Source organism: Eurosta solidaginis, chromosome 2, assembly GCF_040869045.1.
Source record: "Eurosta solidaginis isolate ZX-2024a chromosome 2, ASM4086904v1, whole genome shotgun sequence".
Taxonomy (NCBI): domain Eukaryota; kingdom Metazoa; phylum Arthropoda; class Insecta; order Diptera; family Tephritidae; genus Eurosta; species Eurosta solidaginis.
Window position 1 is genome coordinate 52,183,820 of NC_090320.1, and position 16,407 is coordinate 52,200,226.

At 36.7% G+C, this 16,407-nt stretch overlaps 2 protein-coding genes across 7 annotated transcripts in view; one reads left to right on the forward strand and one right to left on the reverse strand.

Annotated features, from left to right (window-relative positions):
• The window catches only part of LOC137239718 (uncharacterized), a 442,599-nt gene that overhangs the window by 181,537 nt on the left and 244,655 nt on the right, over positions 1–16,407 (reverse strand). The window lies entirely within an intron of this gene.
• On the forward strand, positions 8,251–14,965 carry LOC137241510 (uncharacterized). Its single transcript, XM_067769110.1, has 3 exons — positions 8,251–8,408; positions 8,481–8,595; positions 14,763–14,965. The coding sequence occupies exons 1-3, from the start codon at positions 8,340–8,342 to the stop codon at positions 14,963–14,965; spliced, it is 387 nt and encodes a 128-aa protein (XP_067625211.1). The 5' UTR covers positions 8,251–8,339.

Sequence of the window (16,407 nt, forward strand, 5' to 3'; positions counted from 1 at the left end):
GTAATTGTTCTAATAAAAAACGTGTTAAATTTTGATGGTATAATTAAGAACATTTAGGATCTCCTTTTCTTGCTATCGCAATGTAACACGCTTTTATTAGAACAATTAGGACTGTGATATAAACTGTAAGATTTATTAATTTAGGTGTAAAGTTTTAATGTTAAAAATATATAAGTATGTACAATATAGAATTTTTTTGTCGCAGACGAAAAAGCCTAATTATCGTTTAAGCTTACAATGAACTTATAAAGTGTTATATTTTTTTTTAGAGTCAATTTATTGTTTACTTTTTAGTTAATTTTATTAACCAAAATAATAAAAGCTTATTTTTAAAAAAGTTTTTTTTTCTTTAATTTTATTTTTTACTTTTTAGTTCGTTTTATTAACAAGTAATAGAAGCTTGTTCTTATAAAAGCTTTAAATATAAGTATAGGGGGTGAAACAAAAACACATATATCAGTTACATCTGCGTATAATGCGTATTGGAATTTATTAGTACACATTTTATGCGCAGCAACTTCAGAGGTGTATTTAAAGTTTAAAGCATTGTAAATATAAGTATTGAAGTCATGAGCCTGGGCATTCGCGCAATTTTAGTGATGTAAATTGCATGGCGCCAGCGCCAATGCGGTGCCAGCTCAATGGTAGCTCATTGACGAAATTACTCCAAGCGAATTTTTGACGCTTCTTAGTAGTGAGTGCGTAGTACATTTTACTTGCGCTATTGAGTGAAACGACTTTTGTGTGTCAGGCACGAGTTTGGTGTTATTGGCGCTACTGCAGTGGTGACACTGAGCTGTTGACGGTAGCGCTGGTAGTTCAGATTTTGAATCAGAGAAAGAATTGATGACCCGTGTGAATTATTATGGCTTTGGCCGTGTAAATTATTATGGTGTATTTGTATATTTTAGATTTAATTTGATACCCATATCGTACAAACACATTCTAGAGTCAACTCTGGTCCACCTTTATGGCGATATTTCGAAAATGGCGTCCACCCATAGAACTAAGGCACACTTCCTTTTACAATACTCATTAACACCTTTCGTTTGATACCCATATCGTACAACACACATTCTAGAGTCACCCCTAGTAACCTTTATGGCGATATCCCGAAATGGCGTCCACCTATAGAACTATGGCGCACTCCCTTTTAAAATACTCTTTAAAACTTCCATTTGAAACCCATGTCATAGAAACACATTCCAGGGTTACCCTAGTTTCATTTTGCTAATGGTGATTTTCCCTTATTTTGTCTCCACAGCTCTCAGCTGAGTATGTAATATTCGGTTACACCCGAACTTAGACGTCCTTACTTGTTTCTTGTTTATACAAAAATGTTTAATGGGTTGTAAGCTTATATACTCGATACGAATATATTTCACTTATTCCTTTAGTATTTAGCTCTGCGTTGATTTGAAATATGGGTTAATGCACGTTTTTCTCATAATGACAGTCAAATAGCATACCAAAATTTTGCCCACTTACCCTCTTTAACTTTTTTCATTCAATATAGTAGTAGTAGTAGTAGTTTGTTTTATTAAACAGAATCTTTTTACAAAGTTGATTACAATATAAAATTTTATTTTATAACTAAACTTTGGCGTAGAGCCGTCAGTTTATAAGTACTTGTAGTAGGTTTTTCTGTACATTATATAATAAAATATTTCTTAAATATAAGTTTCAAAATTCCTCTTCTAAAATTTGCTTCCTATATTTTAACGCTGATTTAACGTACTGATTCAATGTGATCCAGTTTTTACCATTTAGGTATTCATTAATCTCTTGGTGTGTTAATACACTTTTTTTAAAAAATAATATTCTATATTCCATAAGTACGGGACAACTACCCAGAAAGTGTAAAACGTTTTCTTCGTTTCCCGAGTTGCAAATTGGACAGCGATTATCTGGCTGCTCAAGATGAGGTTCGTGATTTAGTTTCAATAGTTCTCTTCTTACGCGAAACAAATTGCTGATCGCATATATGCTAAATTCATCTCAAAATAATTAAGCTCACAAAGATTATGTTCGAGGACGGGGTAAGTTCGTCTTACTTCGCTAGCTTGAGCTTTTAACAGAAAATATTCCCTTTTCACTGCATCTATTTTAGCTAATATATTGCGGTGCCAATGTCTCCACAAAGTGTTATCATTTATTAGAATTGGTTCACCGTACTCACTGGCAAGCGCATCCTACTTTTGGAAACGTTGAGACCTAGTTTCTAGCAAGTGTATTGCGATTAGCTTTGGAAGACGGTTATTACCCATTTCCATAACCCTGCATATATAATTGAAATGTGTTTTCAAGAAGTCAATATACAATTCTGGGAGTCCGGTTTTTTCATTCATTATCTCTTACTACTTTTAGCTATTACAAATGAAAACTGATTGTTCAGCTACCAATATTTTCGCACAACTTTCGCCCATGTCCTACGAATAATCGATAACTTTCACAACATCGCATTTTAGTATTTCTCAAATCGAATTATAACATAGGACTCAAACTTAGTTTTGATTAGAGTTGCGCTAGAGAGCTAAATGGGAACTCTAATGCAAAATCACAATATTTCTCTGACATTAGCTACTGCGTTCGCTGGGATGGTGGTAGCGTGATCCGCCAAACACACTGAAGGTCTTGCGTTAAAGTCCCGCGCAAGGCAACATCAACAGCTAAGAAAAACTTTGTTTCAATTAACAGTTCCTCTAAGCGAGATCGCCCCTGGGCAGTAGTTTCGCAAACAATCCGGGTGTATTTCCGGCGTCGTTAAACATCTAGGTCTTGTCCCTCCAATTTGTAGGAAAAACTGAAAGAAGCACAACGTAAATTGGAAGCGAATTTAAGCCTTAAATCTCCTTGGAGGAAACACGCAATATGTATCTTGTTTTTTAATAGCGGCTCCACTTTCTGAAGGTTTTCAAAACAGTTCGATCACTGCTACATCCAGCGACAACTTTTGCCAAAATAAAATTTTGGTAAAATATCAGCTATTTAAATCCCTGGAAAACTTGCCATATTCACAACGCCCAATTGGTGGACATATTTTATGGCATCGGTTAATTCTGACTTAACCTAAAAAATGTGATAACTTCATAAAATAGAAAATGTAAAAAATTTCAATACAAAACATTTAATCTCCAACATGTCAATAAATTTGCCAACGCAAAGATGTATAGATTATGGGTACGGGAGAAAACCAACTAAGGCATTGCTCTATGACTTCAATAACCGATTACGTTGACTTCCATAGTGTTGGTTGGATCACCTGCTTTACACGGAGTTTGCCAGAGTCTCAAAGTAATTACTACGCAATTTTCGTTTTATCTCATGATCTATTTATACACGAGGGAACTCAATTTGGTCTCACAATTTAAGCTATTTCCATGCGTGCCACTTTATTGCATACAATCCAAAATATTATAAGCTTTTATTTAGTTTCACTTGGCTGTTGTCTGTAATCAAATATTGCAAGTTAAATTTGATGCACTTCCCGGTGTCCGATTGAGTTGAAGTTTTGCGCGCATGTATAATTCCGATGACAATGTAATATTGCTTTGCGATAAATTCGATAAATTAATCGATAACAGAGATCGGTAAAAATTTGTGCTCACAAGCATAAAAGCCTAAGTCGCAGGTAACTTCGCTTTGTTTGTGTATACAACGAACGTAGAAGTTAGGCTGTTATCGCTAAATGTTGCATACTTTTCTGCGCACTTGATCTTGTTGGAATAGAATAGAATAGTTCGTGAGAGACCGTTGTCGCTTGTATCCATATGCATTAGACTGGGTCGAAAAAAAAAGTTGCTAATGTCCGCCCCTAAATTTGAAGATTATGTTGAGAGGGTTTCGGAAATATTTTTCTTCATTTTTTTTGATCCTTCGAAATACAGCCAAAAAGGTTTTTTCGTTGTAACTTGGTTATTTGACGTCCGATGTTTAAAATTGATATGTCGTTATTTTGGCCTTGAGAAGCTTCATATTTCCGCTTAATGTCCATTTAAGCTATGAAGTCGTTTTCACATGATTAGGTCAGCTAACAAAATTTTACCCCCTCCCCTAATGTATGTTTTTTTCCTTATCAAACGAAAGTACTTGAAAATTCAAGAAAATGTTGCTTTGAAACCATATTACTAAAATAATAAACAAAGAAGTTTTAGCACTTTCAATATTTATTGCAACTGTTAATTAACCTGATTCTTATTATACTTAGACCTGAAAGTCATGATATTTTTGGAGGAAAAATTGGAGGGTTTGCATTGAAAAGTTAATAAACATATGCCAAATATCATGAATAGGTGGAGTCAAAGTAAATAAGTGAGTCAAACCTGTTGTTTCGTATTTATAATAATAACACTATGCGACAAAATCAACTTTTTTTCTGGGTATTGTACAAACCCACTTTTTCGAAGAGATTGAGCCTTAAGTAAACAAAGTACTATCTCCGTTTTTCGAACTTAGCCTCCAAAAAATAGATCTCGGGTTATGACGGCAAACGACGGCGAATATCTCGCTACCCAGATATTTGGCGACAACAACAAAATAGCAAGAAGATGATTTGGAAATTTGTTGTTACTGTTTGTTGTTACATATATTGATGGTTTTGTTTATACTTACTGTACTTTAATTTTGTTTACCTTTTCTCCTGTTTTGTCTTTGTTCACTCATCTGTTCGAACATATGATCAGTCGATCAAGTACATTCATTTCTGTAAGTTGTATTTGTTTATGAAATATGCCCATATGTAAAATATCCACCTGCTATTTTTATGTTTGCCTAAGATTTGTTATTATATTTTGTGTTTTTTTAGTCCTGATGATGGTTTCAGATTGAAACCGAAATATCGACCAATTATATAAATTATAATACCTCGAAATACATAATGTTTTATTTATCCTTGCGGCCTTGAGCTCAATAATTAACCAGAAAGTAAAAAGTAACACTTTATAAGTTCATTGTAACCTTTAACGATAATTAGTGTTGAGTAAACGAACCTGTAGCCGACTCTTTATTTGATTTTACTGTATCTGTTTTACCCTGCGTTATAAATTGACAATCTAAATTTGAATCAAACTGAATTTTTATATTTTATGTTTTCTATGCCACCCTGCAACATATTCTTTAAGATTCTCGAACAACTACTTTAAAGAATGTGAACAATTGTATCAAAGAAGAAATGTTGGTGGAAAAATAATAGCAAATAAGTAAGTTAAATTACTTGGAAACTGTCTTTTGTTAATTTGCATTATTTAATACAGATAATAAACTCCACTCCACTTATTATACGTATATACTGGGTATTTTATTATTCAATATTTGGACATAAAACGGAGTTCTGTTATATTTGCATTGAATTCCCAACAATTAGGCTTCTTCGTCTGCGACAAAAAAATTCGATAGTGGACAGAATTATATATTTTTAAGATTACAACTTTACACCTAAATTTTTAAATCTTACAGTTTATATCACAGTCGTAATTGTTCTAATAAAAAACGTGTTAAATTTTGATGGTATAATTAAGAACATTTAGGATCTCCTTTTCTTGCTATCGCAATGTAACACGCTTTTATTAGAACAATTAGGACTGTGATATAAACTGTAAGATTTATTAATTTAGGTGTAAAGTTTTAATGTTAAAAATATATAAGTATGTACAATATAGAATTTTTTTGTCGCAGACGAAAAAGCCTAATTATCGTTTAAGCTTACAATGAACTTATAAAGTGTTATATTTTTTTTTAGAGTCAATTTATTGTTTACTTTTTAGTTAATTTTATTAACCAAAATAATAAAAGCTTATTTTTAAAAAAGTTTTTTTTTCTTTAATTTTATTTTTTACTTTTTAGTTCGTTTTATTAACAAGTAATAGAAGCTTGTTCTTATAAAAGCTTTAAATATAAGTATAGGGGGTGAAACAAAAACACATATATCAGTTACATCTGCGTATAATGCGTATTGGAATTTATTAGTACACATTTTATGCGCAGCAACTTCAGAGGTGTATTTAAAGTTTAAAGCATTGTAAATATAAGTATTGAAGTCATGAGCCTGGGCATTCGCGCAATTTTAGTGATGTAAATTGCATGGCGCCAGCGCCAATGCGGTGCCAGCTCAATGGTAGCTCATTGACGAAATTACTCCAAGCGAATTTTTGACGCTTCTTAGTAGTGAGTGCGTAGTACATTTTACTTGCGCTATTGAGTGAAACGACTTTTGTGTGTCAGGCACGAGTTTGGTGTTATTGGCGCTACTGCAGTGGTGACACTGAGCTGTTGACGGTAGCGCTGGTAGTTCAGATTTTGAATCAGAGAAAGAATTGATGACCCGTGTGAATTATTATGGCTTTGGCCGTGTAAATTATTATGGTGTATTTGTATATTTTAGATTTAATGCACAATTAATATTTGTGTGTTTGAGCGGCCAAATAATAACAGTAGTATTGCTAAAGTGCTGCTTAGTTGATGGAATGTCGCTAATTTCTTAGCGATGATCAGCAGATTGTCAATATTTCATTCAACGGACGCGCGAAATTGCCACATCTGCTCAAATTTTCCAAAGATTTTCCATTCTTGATTTAACTTAAGCTGTTATGCCAATATTTTTCAGCCAGCTTTTTTCAAATAGGTAATTTTTCCAAAAGCAAAATAAATTACAGACAAGGTTACAGGGTTAAACAGCCTTAAAAATTCAGCTATGTTGGTTATACACAGAAATACAACAGAGGGTTGTGTCTCCGCTTTTCGCAAGCGATGAGATTCACCACGCGTGACACGTGATTCACCACGTCCAAATATCACAATCCACGGATAGGTACCGGCGTGTTTGTATGGGACTTAGGCTGTTATACCAAAGTAAATACAAATCTTTACCGATAACTGTGTTATCGATTAATTTATCGAATTCTAACAAAGTAATATTGCATTGTCATCGGAGTTATACATGTGTGCAAAATTTCAGCTCAATCGGACACCGGGAAGTGTATCAAATTTAACTTGCAAGATTCCATTACAGACAACAAAAGTGAAAGTAAATAAAAGCTTATAATTTTGAAAATCGGATGACGAACACGCCCACTTTTTAAAAAAAAAATATTTTAAAAGTCAAATTTTAACAAAAAGATGAATATCTTTACATTATATATGTAATTAAATTATGCCAACATTCAACTCCAGTAATGATATGGTGCAACAATATACAAAAATAAAAGAAAATTTCAAAATGTGCGAAGCTCCGCCCATTTTCATTTAATTCGTCTATAATACTTTTAATGTCATAAGTCGAACAAAAATTTATCAATCCTTGTGAAATTTGGTAGGGACATAGATTCTATGACGATAACTTTTTTCTTTGAAAATGGGCGAAACCGATTGATAGGGACATAGATTCTATGACGATAACTGTTTTCTGTGAAAATGGGCGAAATCGATTGAAGCCACGCCCAGTTTTTATAAACAGTCGACCGTCTGTCCTTCCGCTCGGCCGTTAACACGATAACTTGAGCAAAAATCGATATATCTTTACTAAACTTAGTTCGCGTACTTACCTGAACTCTCTTTATCTTGGTATTAAAAATGGCCGAAATCCGACTATGACCACGCCCACTTTTTCGATATCGAAAATTACGAAAATTAAAAAAAAATTCCATAATTCTATACCAAATATGAAAAAAGATAAGAAACATGGTAATTGGATTGGTTTATTGTCGCAAAATATAACTTTAGAAAAAACATTGTAAAATGGATGTGACACCTACCATATTAAGTAGAAGAAAATGAAAAAGTTCTGCAGGGCGAAATCAAACGCCCTTGGAATTTTGGCAGGAATACTGTTCGTCGTATTACATATATAAATAAATTAGCGGTACCCGACAGATGATGTTCTGGGTCACCCTGCTCCACATTTTGGTCGATATCTCGAAAACACCTTCACATATACAACTAAGGTCCACTCCCTTTTTGAACCCTCATTAATTCCTTTCATTTGATATCCATATCGTACAACACACATTCTAGAGACACCCCTGGTCCACCTTTATGGCGATATCCCGAAATGGCGTCCACCTATAGAACTATGGCGCACTCCCTTTTAAAATACTCTTTAATACCTTCCATTTGAAACCCATGTCATACAAACACATTACAGGGTTACCCTAGGTTCATTTTCTCACATGGTGATTTTCCCTTATTTTGTCTCCAAAGCTCTCAGCTGAGTATGTAATGTTCGGTTACACCCGAACTTAGCCTTCCTTACTTGTTGCAGTTGCTTTTTAAGCTAAGTTAAAATGCATAAATGCAAAAGTGATTTCAGTTGTAATAAGCTTTTCTAGGAAGAGATAAGTCCAACTATGTTTGGTTTGACTATGGCATCAAGTTGCGAAATAATTTTACTAACTCTTGCGTTTTTAATGCTACAGGTATGCTATGCTATGCTATGTGTATTAAAAATTTTAATTTAAAAATTTGTTTTTGATTTGTATCTCGCCTAGTTAGTACTATCACACTCGCTACCGCAGCAGGTTCATGAATCGAATAATATGATTAAAGTGAATACTATAGATAAGAGCACGCTTAAGAAATCTCGCAAATTTATGGGCATGGAAAAAGATCTGTTTGGTTACGCCTGCACTGTCTACAGCAGAACCATTAGCTGTTGGCTTGCTGGGCACTGCCGAAAACGGAACAATGCTAGCAGCACAGTCCAGTTAATATAATATGACAAACTCCACTCCAAATTAATACATTTTACATATGTACATACATACATACATTGTAAATTGCTCTGCGAAGCAATGAGAAGTCAAATTCATTTTAGATACATACTAGCATATACATACATACGTGCATATACACAAATTTATCCAAATTAATCTCATTTATTGCTTTTGCCTTTGCTAAAGGCTCTCATTAGTTTCACCTAACATTTACATTTTTTTACTCGTTGTTCAATCGCTAATCAGAGTGCACGGGCTAAATCGAACCCGGCTGCATTTCAAATCGCTTCAATAAAATTTATACGCTTATTGGAAATTTGCATTTTTTTATTTCGGCAAATTAAAATAGCCATCGAAAAGGCTCGTTGGCTACACATTTTTTGGTGACCCCGACGTGATCTTTATTGTTAAATTCAGGACAATATCGAACGTTTTGATAAATATTTTTTAATATCGATTTTGTGACATAAAAGTAGTGGAGATTCGCATCTATATATATATATTCCGGCTTGGGTACGTGTGTCGCTGGTGGTGCATATTTTTTCAAGCAATTAAAAGCCGTTCATTTTTACCGCTACAAAATCTCGTGATTGATTTTCATCAGGGTGCTTACCGCAGCATTTTTAATTTTAGTAGCGGAAATAAAGTTTTTCCTGAACCTTGTCTACAACAAAATTCTTGTTTTTAATTGGTAAGGTACACTGCTACGATGGCAGAAGATCTATCTGCAGAAAATAAAGTGACCTTTTATAAGCGTAAAGGACAGTCGTTTTATGTGCAAGCGCAAACAATTGAAAACGCCATTGAAGGTGAAAAAATTGGTTTAATCAACGAAACTGAATTGAGTGTGCGATTGGAACGTCTTGAACACATTAGCACTTCGTTTTGTTCAGCGCATGACATACTCGAAGTAGCTGAAAGGGGCAGCATTAGACACCATCCGTTCCTTAGAAATCAGTGGTTCAAATTATAGTGTTGCTTTAGAACTACTTGAAAAACGTTTTAACAATAAGCGTCTTATTTTCCAGGCACACATCACTGATATTCTGGGGCTTAAGAGGGTAGAGTCTTCTTCGGCAGCTAAATTGCGTGAGCTGTCTGACAAGGTTAACGCCAACTTAAGAGCACTGCTAACAATTGGGAATTTGGAACAAATAGCGGCATGCATTGTCATACATATTCTTCTTCAAAAGGTAGACAGTGCAACGCAGACAAAGTGGGAAGAAACTGCTCCCTTGGATGTTATACCGTCGTGCGATCAATTCACTACCTTTCTAGAGAAACGATGTCAAAAGTTGGAAAATGTTGAACACTCAGTTGCAGCAAGCACGCGCATATCTCAGGTGGGAAAGAACAGTAGAATTTCTAACACTAGTAGAAAATCTTTTATAACAACTAACATATCTAATGGCTGTGTGTTTTGTGACAATACAGACCACTCAATATATAGTTGCATTCGTTTTAATAATTTATCGCCACAACTACGACTAAAAGAAGCCAAACGGCTTTTGTTATGCCTTAATTGCCTTCGAAAAGGTCACCAGCTTAGAGCATGCTATGCTGGCTTATGTCGTTCGTGCGGCAATAAGCATCATAGCTTATTACATCTACAACACTCCAACAAGCAGGAAGCCGCAAACTCGGATCATAATCCTAAAACATCATCGCAAGCTGCTTTACAACCGCCCCATAGCTCTTTGACAGTAGTTTCCCCCTCTTCCTCAGTTGCTCAGAATATCAAATTTGATGTTGTGCTCTTGGCTACTGCAGTGATTGACGTCAAAAACAATGCCGGTACTTGGGTACCATGCCGTGCACTGCTCGACTCTGGATCGCAGTTACACATAATCACATCGCGTCTTGCTCAGCAATTACAGCTGCGTAGAACTAAATCGTCTGCATCAGTATCTGGTCTTGGTGACTCCAAGTTCCATTCCGATGGCTTCACCGTTGATATCAATCTTCGCTCCCAAACTTCCGAATACTCAACTCTTATTACTGCTTTGGTAGCTCCCAGCATAACGGATAATCAACCCAACATAGGCCTGAATATATCGTCGTGGAACATTCCTTCAAATATCCGACTAGCAGACTGTGAATTTTATAAACCCCAACGCGTTGATATGCTTATTGGTGCAAGTCTTTTTTATGAGCTCTTGTGCGTTGGACAAATTAAACTTGCAGCTGGCCTCCCAGTACTTCAAAAAACCAGGTTAGGGTGGGTAGTCTCGGGAGGTGACTGTCAATCAAAAACAGCAATGGCCTTGAATGCAATATCCTCAGCCGATGTAGAGGATGAAAACATGGTTCAACTTGATCAGATTGTTCTTAGATTTTGGGAAATGGACAGCTCTTGCTCCGCTGTTGCCAAATATACCAAAGAAGAAATGGATTGTGAATCCCATTTTAAGGCTAACTTCGTTAGACTACCCTCTGGGGATTATTCTGTTCGTTTGCCTATTAAATCAAATATAAGCCTGTTGGGGGAGTCATACTCACAAGCTTTCCGTAGATTTCTGAATTTAGAGCGTAAGCTAGAGCGACAACCAACATTAAAGGCTCAGTACGGTGCTTTCATTCATGAGTACTTAGACTTGAAACATATGTCGTTAGTTAGCGAATCAAATCATAATCTTTGTAAATATTTTCTACCACATCACTGCGTTTTAAAGGAAAGTACTACCACTAAACTTCTGGTAGTATTTGATGGCTCGGCAGCCACGTCAACCGGGTATTCGCTCAACGATGTGCTCATGACAGGGCCTACAATACAACCCAAACTCTTTAACACATTATTGCGATTTCGAACATTTCCGGTCGCCTTGACAGGCGATATCTGCAAAATGTATAGATGCGTTCGGGTGGCAGAGTCTGATTCCTACTTGCAGTGCATTTTATGGCGCGATACCCTACGACACCCCATTAAAATTTTCAAACTTGATACAGTTACGTATGGTACTCGCCCAGCTGCATTTTTGTCGGTGCGATCAATGCATCAATTAGCGTTTGACGAACAGCACTCATTTCCTGTTGGTTCTAAAATATTGAAGAGAGACTTTTATGTCGACGATCTTATTACCGGAGGAGATTCTGTTCAAGAAGTTCGACAAATCATGAATGAAATAACTGAAATGTTGGCTAGGGGCCAGTTTAAATTGCGTAAGTGGTGCTCCAATAACTCTAATCTTCTTCGAGACATACCACCCGAAGACACCGAAACTCTCTTAAGCTTCGATGATGGAACTAACATCACTAAAACACTCGGTCTTACTTGGGATCCTGCCTCCGATTGCCTGCTGTTCACATTTACACCCACAAATACAGCAAAGAGAAACTGCAAGCGATCGGTGTTATCAACAATCGCTCGTTTTTACGACCCATTGGGTTTAATTGGTCCGATAATTTCAAGGGCAAAGATTTTCCTTCAGCATCTGTGGAGAGAACGACTCAACTGGGACGAAAGCTTGCCCTCATCGTTGGACTCATCGTGGAATAGTTTGTATGAAGACCTCGTAAGCATACCTAAACTTTGTTTTGCTAGACTGTCTATCTTTACAAAAGGAGTAGTTGAGGTTCATGGTTTCAGCGACGCAAGCATAGAAGCCTGCGGAGCCTGTGTATACGTAGTATCTGGCAATGAAAAGGGGAAGCAGGTACATTTAGTTTGCTCGAAATCACGTGTAGCACCTCTCAAAACTCTCACAGTACCGAAACTAGAATTGTGTGGCGCAGCATTGTTATCGCAACTAATGCACGATATAGCTGAAATGAATGTTTACAATTGCCCCTTTTATTGTTGGTCGGATTCCGCAGTTGTATTAGCCTGGATCCGCGACGAACCATCTCGATTTCAAGTTTTTACATCCAACCGTATAGCACAAATACAAGAGCTGACGACAAAAATGGAGTGGAATTACGTGCCGACTAAGCTAAATCCAGCAGACATCTTATCAAGAGGTGCATCTCCTAGCGAACTAATAGAATCACCAATTTGGATGCATGGTCCAGAGTTTCTAGTTGATGGTCGAAACAAATGGCCATTAAGTTGTAGTGCAGTAAAGGAGCTCCCTGAACTTCGCAAGAAAGTACTACTGGCCGTCCCTCGGTTATCTGCAACACGTTTTCGCTTACATTTACAAATTCGTTCATAAGGCTCGACATCCAGGGTTGACAGTTGACGATATTCGTGGAGGGACAAAACTGCTTTTGCGCACAATTCAAATGACGAATCTTCGTGATGATTACAGTGCTTTGAAAAATGGTGAAGGTGTAAGGGCATCCAGCTGCATCGCGTCTCTCTCCCCATTTATCGACGATTATGGTTTACTCCGTGTGGGTGGGCGACTCCAAAAAACAGCTTTGGACTTCAATGCAAAACATCCTATCATATTGCCCAGACGCCATCCGGTAACGCACGCACTCATCATGCACTTCCATAGGCGCAATTTACATGCTGGACCTCGTGCGCTGCTGGCTAACATTCGCTTGCAATACTGGCCAATCGGAGGTCGAAAAACCGTCTCGAATACTGTAAGTAAATGCATAATCTGCTTTCGAGCTAAACCGTATATAGCTGAACACATCATGGCGGGCCTCCCTCATGATCGAGTTAATACATCGTATGTATTCATGGTCACAGGCGTTGACTTTTGTGGACCATTCTTTTACAAAAACGAAATACGTAACAAGCAGCCCATAAAGTGTTACATTTGTATCTTCATATGCTTCGCTACCAAGGTCGTTCATTTGGAGCTAGTTATGGATCTCTCTACAAAGGCTTTTCTAAATTCTCTCAAACGCTTCATTCTCACTCGACGTTGTCCTGCCAGAATATGGTCAGACAACGCTACCAACTTCCTCGGCGCAAAGAATGAACTTGCTGAATTGAGGCGGCTTTTTCTTAGCGATGATCATGCGAAGGCAGTACATGAGTCTTGTTTAGACAATTCTATCGATTGGCGATTCATTCCTCCACGCTCTCCTCACTTTGGTGGATTGTGGGAGGCAGCAGTAAAAACGGCAAAACATCATTTCTATCGAACAGCCGGAAATTTTTTGTTAAACTTTGATGAGCTGCGCACGCTCGTATGTCACATTGCGGCAATCATTAACTCTAGACCTTTGTTTTCACTTTCAGAGCATCCCGATGATCTGGACGTTTTGACACCTGCGCACTTCATAGGAACGGCTCCTCTCGCCTTGTTTGACGAGCCTAACCTCACCGCTCTTAAATTTAATCGCTTAGATCAATGGCAGCGAATGTCATACTACCAGCAAATATTTTGGGCCCGATGGCGTGAAGAGTATTTAACTTTGCTACAACAGCGGTCGAAATGGCGTAAAGAAAAAGCTGGCCTATATATCAACGACGTCGTTTTAGTGAAAGACGAAAATTTGCCACCACTAAAGTAGCCACTAGCAAGAGTCGTCAAACTTATCAGCGGAACAGATGGAGTATCGCGAGTTGCAGAGCTAAAAACTGCCACTGGGACCATCCGGAGAGCTATCAGAAAATTGTGTCCACTCCCAAAGCAAGATGAGGTTGAAAGCCCTGGCCTTCCAACGGGGGGAGAATGTTTGGTTACGCCTGCACTGTCTACAGCAGAACCATTAGCTGTTGGCTTGCTGGGCACTGCCGAAAACGGAACAATGCTAGCAGCACAGTCCAGTTAATATAATATGACAAACTCCACTCCAAATTAATACATTTTACATATTTACATACATACATACATACATTGTAAATTGCTCTGCGAAGCAATGAGAAGTCAAATTCATTTTAGATACATACTAGCATATACATACATACGTGCATATACACAAATTTATCCAAATTAATCTCATTTATTGCTTTTGCCTTTGCTAAAGGCTCTCATTAGTTTCACCTAACATTTACATTTTTTTTACTCGTTGTTCAATCGCTAATCAGAGTGCACGGGCTAAATCGAACCCGGCTGCATTTCAAATCGCTTCAATAAAATTTATACGCTTATTGGAAATTTGCATTTTCTATTTCGGCAAATTAAAATAGCCATCGAAAAGGCTCGTTGGCTACACAAGATCATTGGGCAATATTTTCTGCTGCAGTTTTGATAAGTTTAGTATTGCTAACAATTTGCCGGCATTGGTGTTGCTCAAATACGTGTATTTGTGGTTGTAAAGAAGTTGAATTGCAGTCAAATAATAATTTGCAGAATAAAGAACTTAAGCCACAGTATTCTCGGGAAGGCACTAATAAAACAAATACAAATAAATATTGAAGAAGAGAATTTATTTTTTAATAAGAGACAATAAAAAAACGTAGTTTGTACTAAAAGAGTTTTGCCGCTGAACTAGTCCAAATAGGGTTCACCAAAGAGCTGAAAGCTTTAAAAAACAAAAAATCGCGTTCCTTCAAGCTGTACAAGGCGACTAGTTACTTGAAGTTCTCCATATTGCGTCATAAATATTTTGAATTAAGTAAAAAGTGCTACAATACCTATTTCTGTAGGTTGAAAATGAAACTAACTTGCAATCCGAAAGCTTTCTATGATTTCGTAAACTCTAAACGTACCGTTAAAGTGTTTCCTTTTGGTATGAAATACCGTGATGATTTATCTAGCGAAAATCAAGATATTGATAACTTCTTTGCACAATTTTTCAAATCTATATATTCCGCTGAATTAATTTCTTTGTCCAATGAATACCCGTTTCAACTTAACTCAGTGCAATTAATATTCCAGCAATATCTCCTGTGGAGGTTTTTTCATATTTAACGTCTTTGAAGAAATCTTACAAATACGGTCCTCATCTAATTCCCACAAGTTTTCTTAAAAAATGCGCTGAACACATTTATCAGCCCCCAACTCATTTATAAAATATGCCCCTAAAACCAGAGACAATTTTAAAATAGAGATATTGCAGGCAAGAACTTCACTGGAAAGCAGCGGAGCTTCACAAAATTCTAGTAGGTCACTTTCACTTTAACACAATTTTTAACATAATTTAAGCACACAAAATACACTGATTGGAGTTTTAGAGAGTAAAAATTTAAATTCTGAACAGATTAGCTGAATAAAGAGTGTACAAATAATTGTTAAATAACAAATACAGACAGTGGTAGTTTAACACATTGCTGTGGTGAGTGGTGAATGTGACCTACTAGAGATTTGTTGCTTCACACTATTTTTCGTTCATGCAACATCTCTACTTTAAAATTGTCTCTGCTAAAACATGGTGTTTTTTCTGCTGCTTGTAAGGAATCTTTTCTCATACCCCTTCAAAAAACGACAGTACGTCATCTGTAGAAAATTTTAGAGGAATTGCAAATTTGTCTGCCATCCCAAAGGTATTTGAAGCCATTGTTACCAATCAGCTAACATTTTTCATTTCTACTTTGACTGCAGATTCCCAACGCGGATTCTGTAAAGGCAAATGTACCATTACCAACCTACTTGAAATCACAACTCACAATTTCTAATAGATTTAGAGACAATCTTCACACCGATGTTATTTTTCAGATTTCAGTAAAGCATTTGACAAAGTATCCCACTCCCTACTCATCTGTAAGCTGGATCGGCTTGGCTTTCAACCTGGTCTCTCACAGTGGATCTCGCCGAATCATTGCGGTCGAACGCAAGAAGTTATTTTTAAAACTACTCTTTCAAATGTCAACGACGTTCCCTCTGGCATCCCACAGGGCAGACATCTTGTTCTTTTCTGT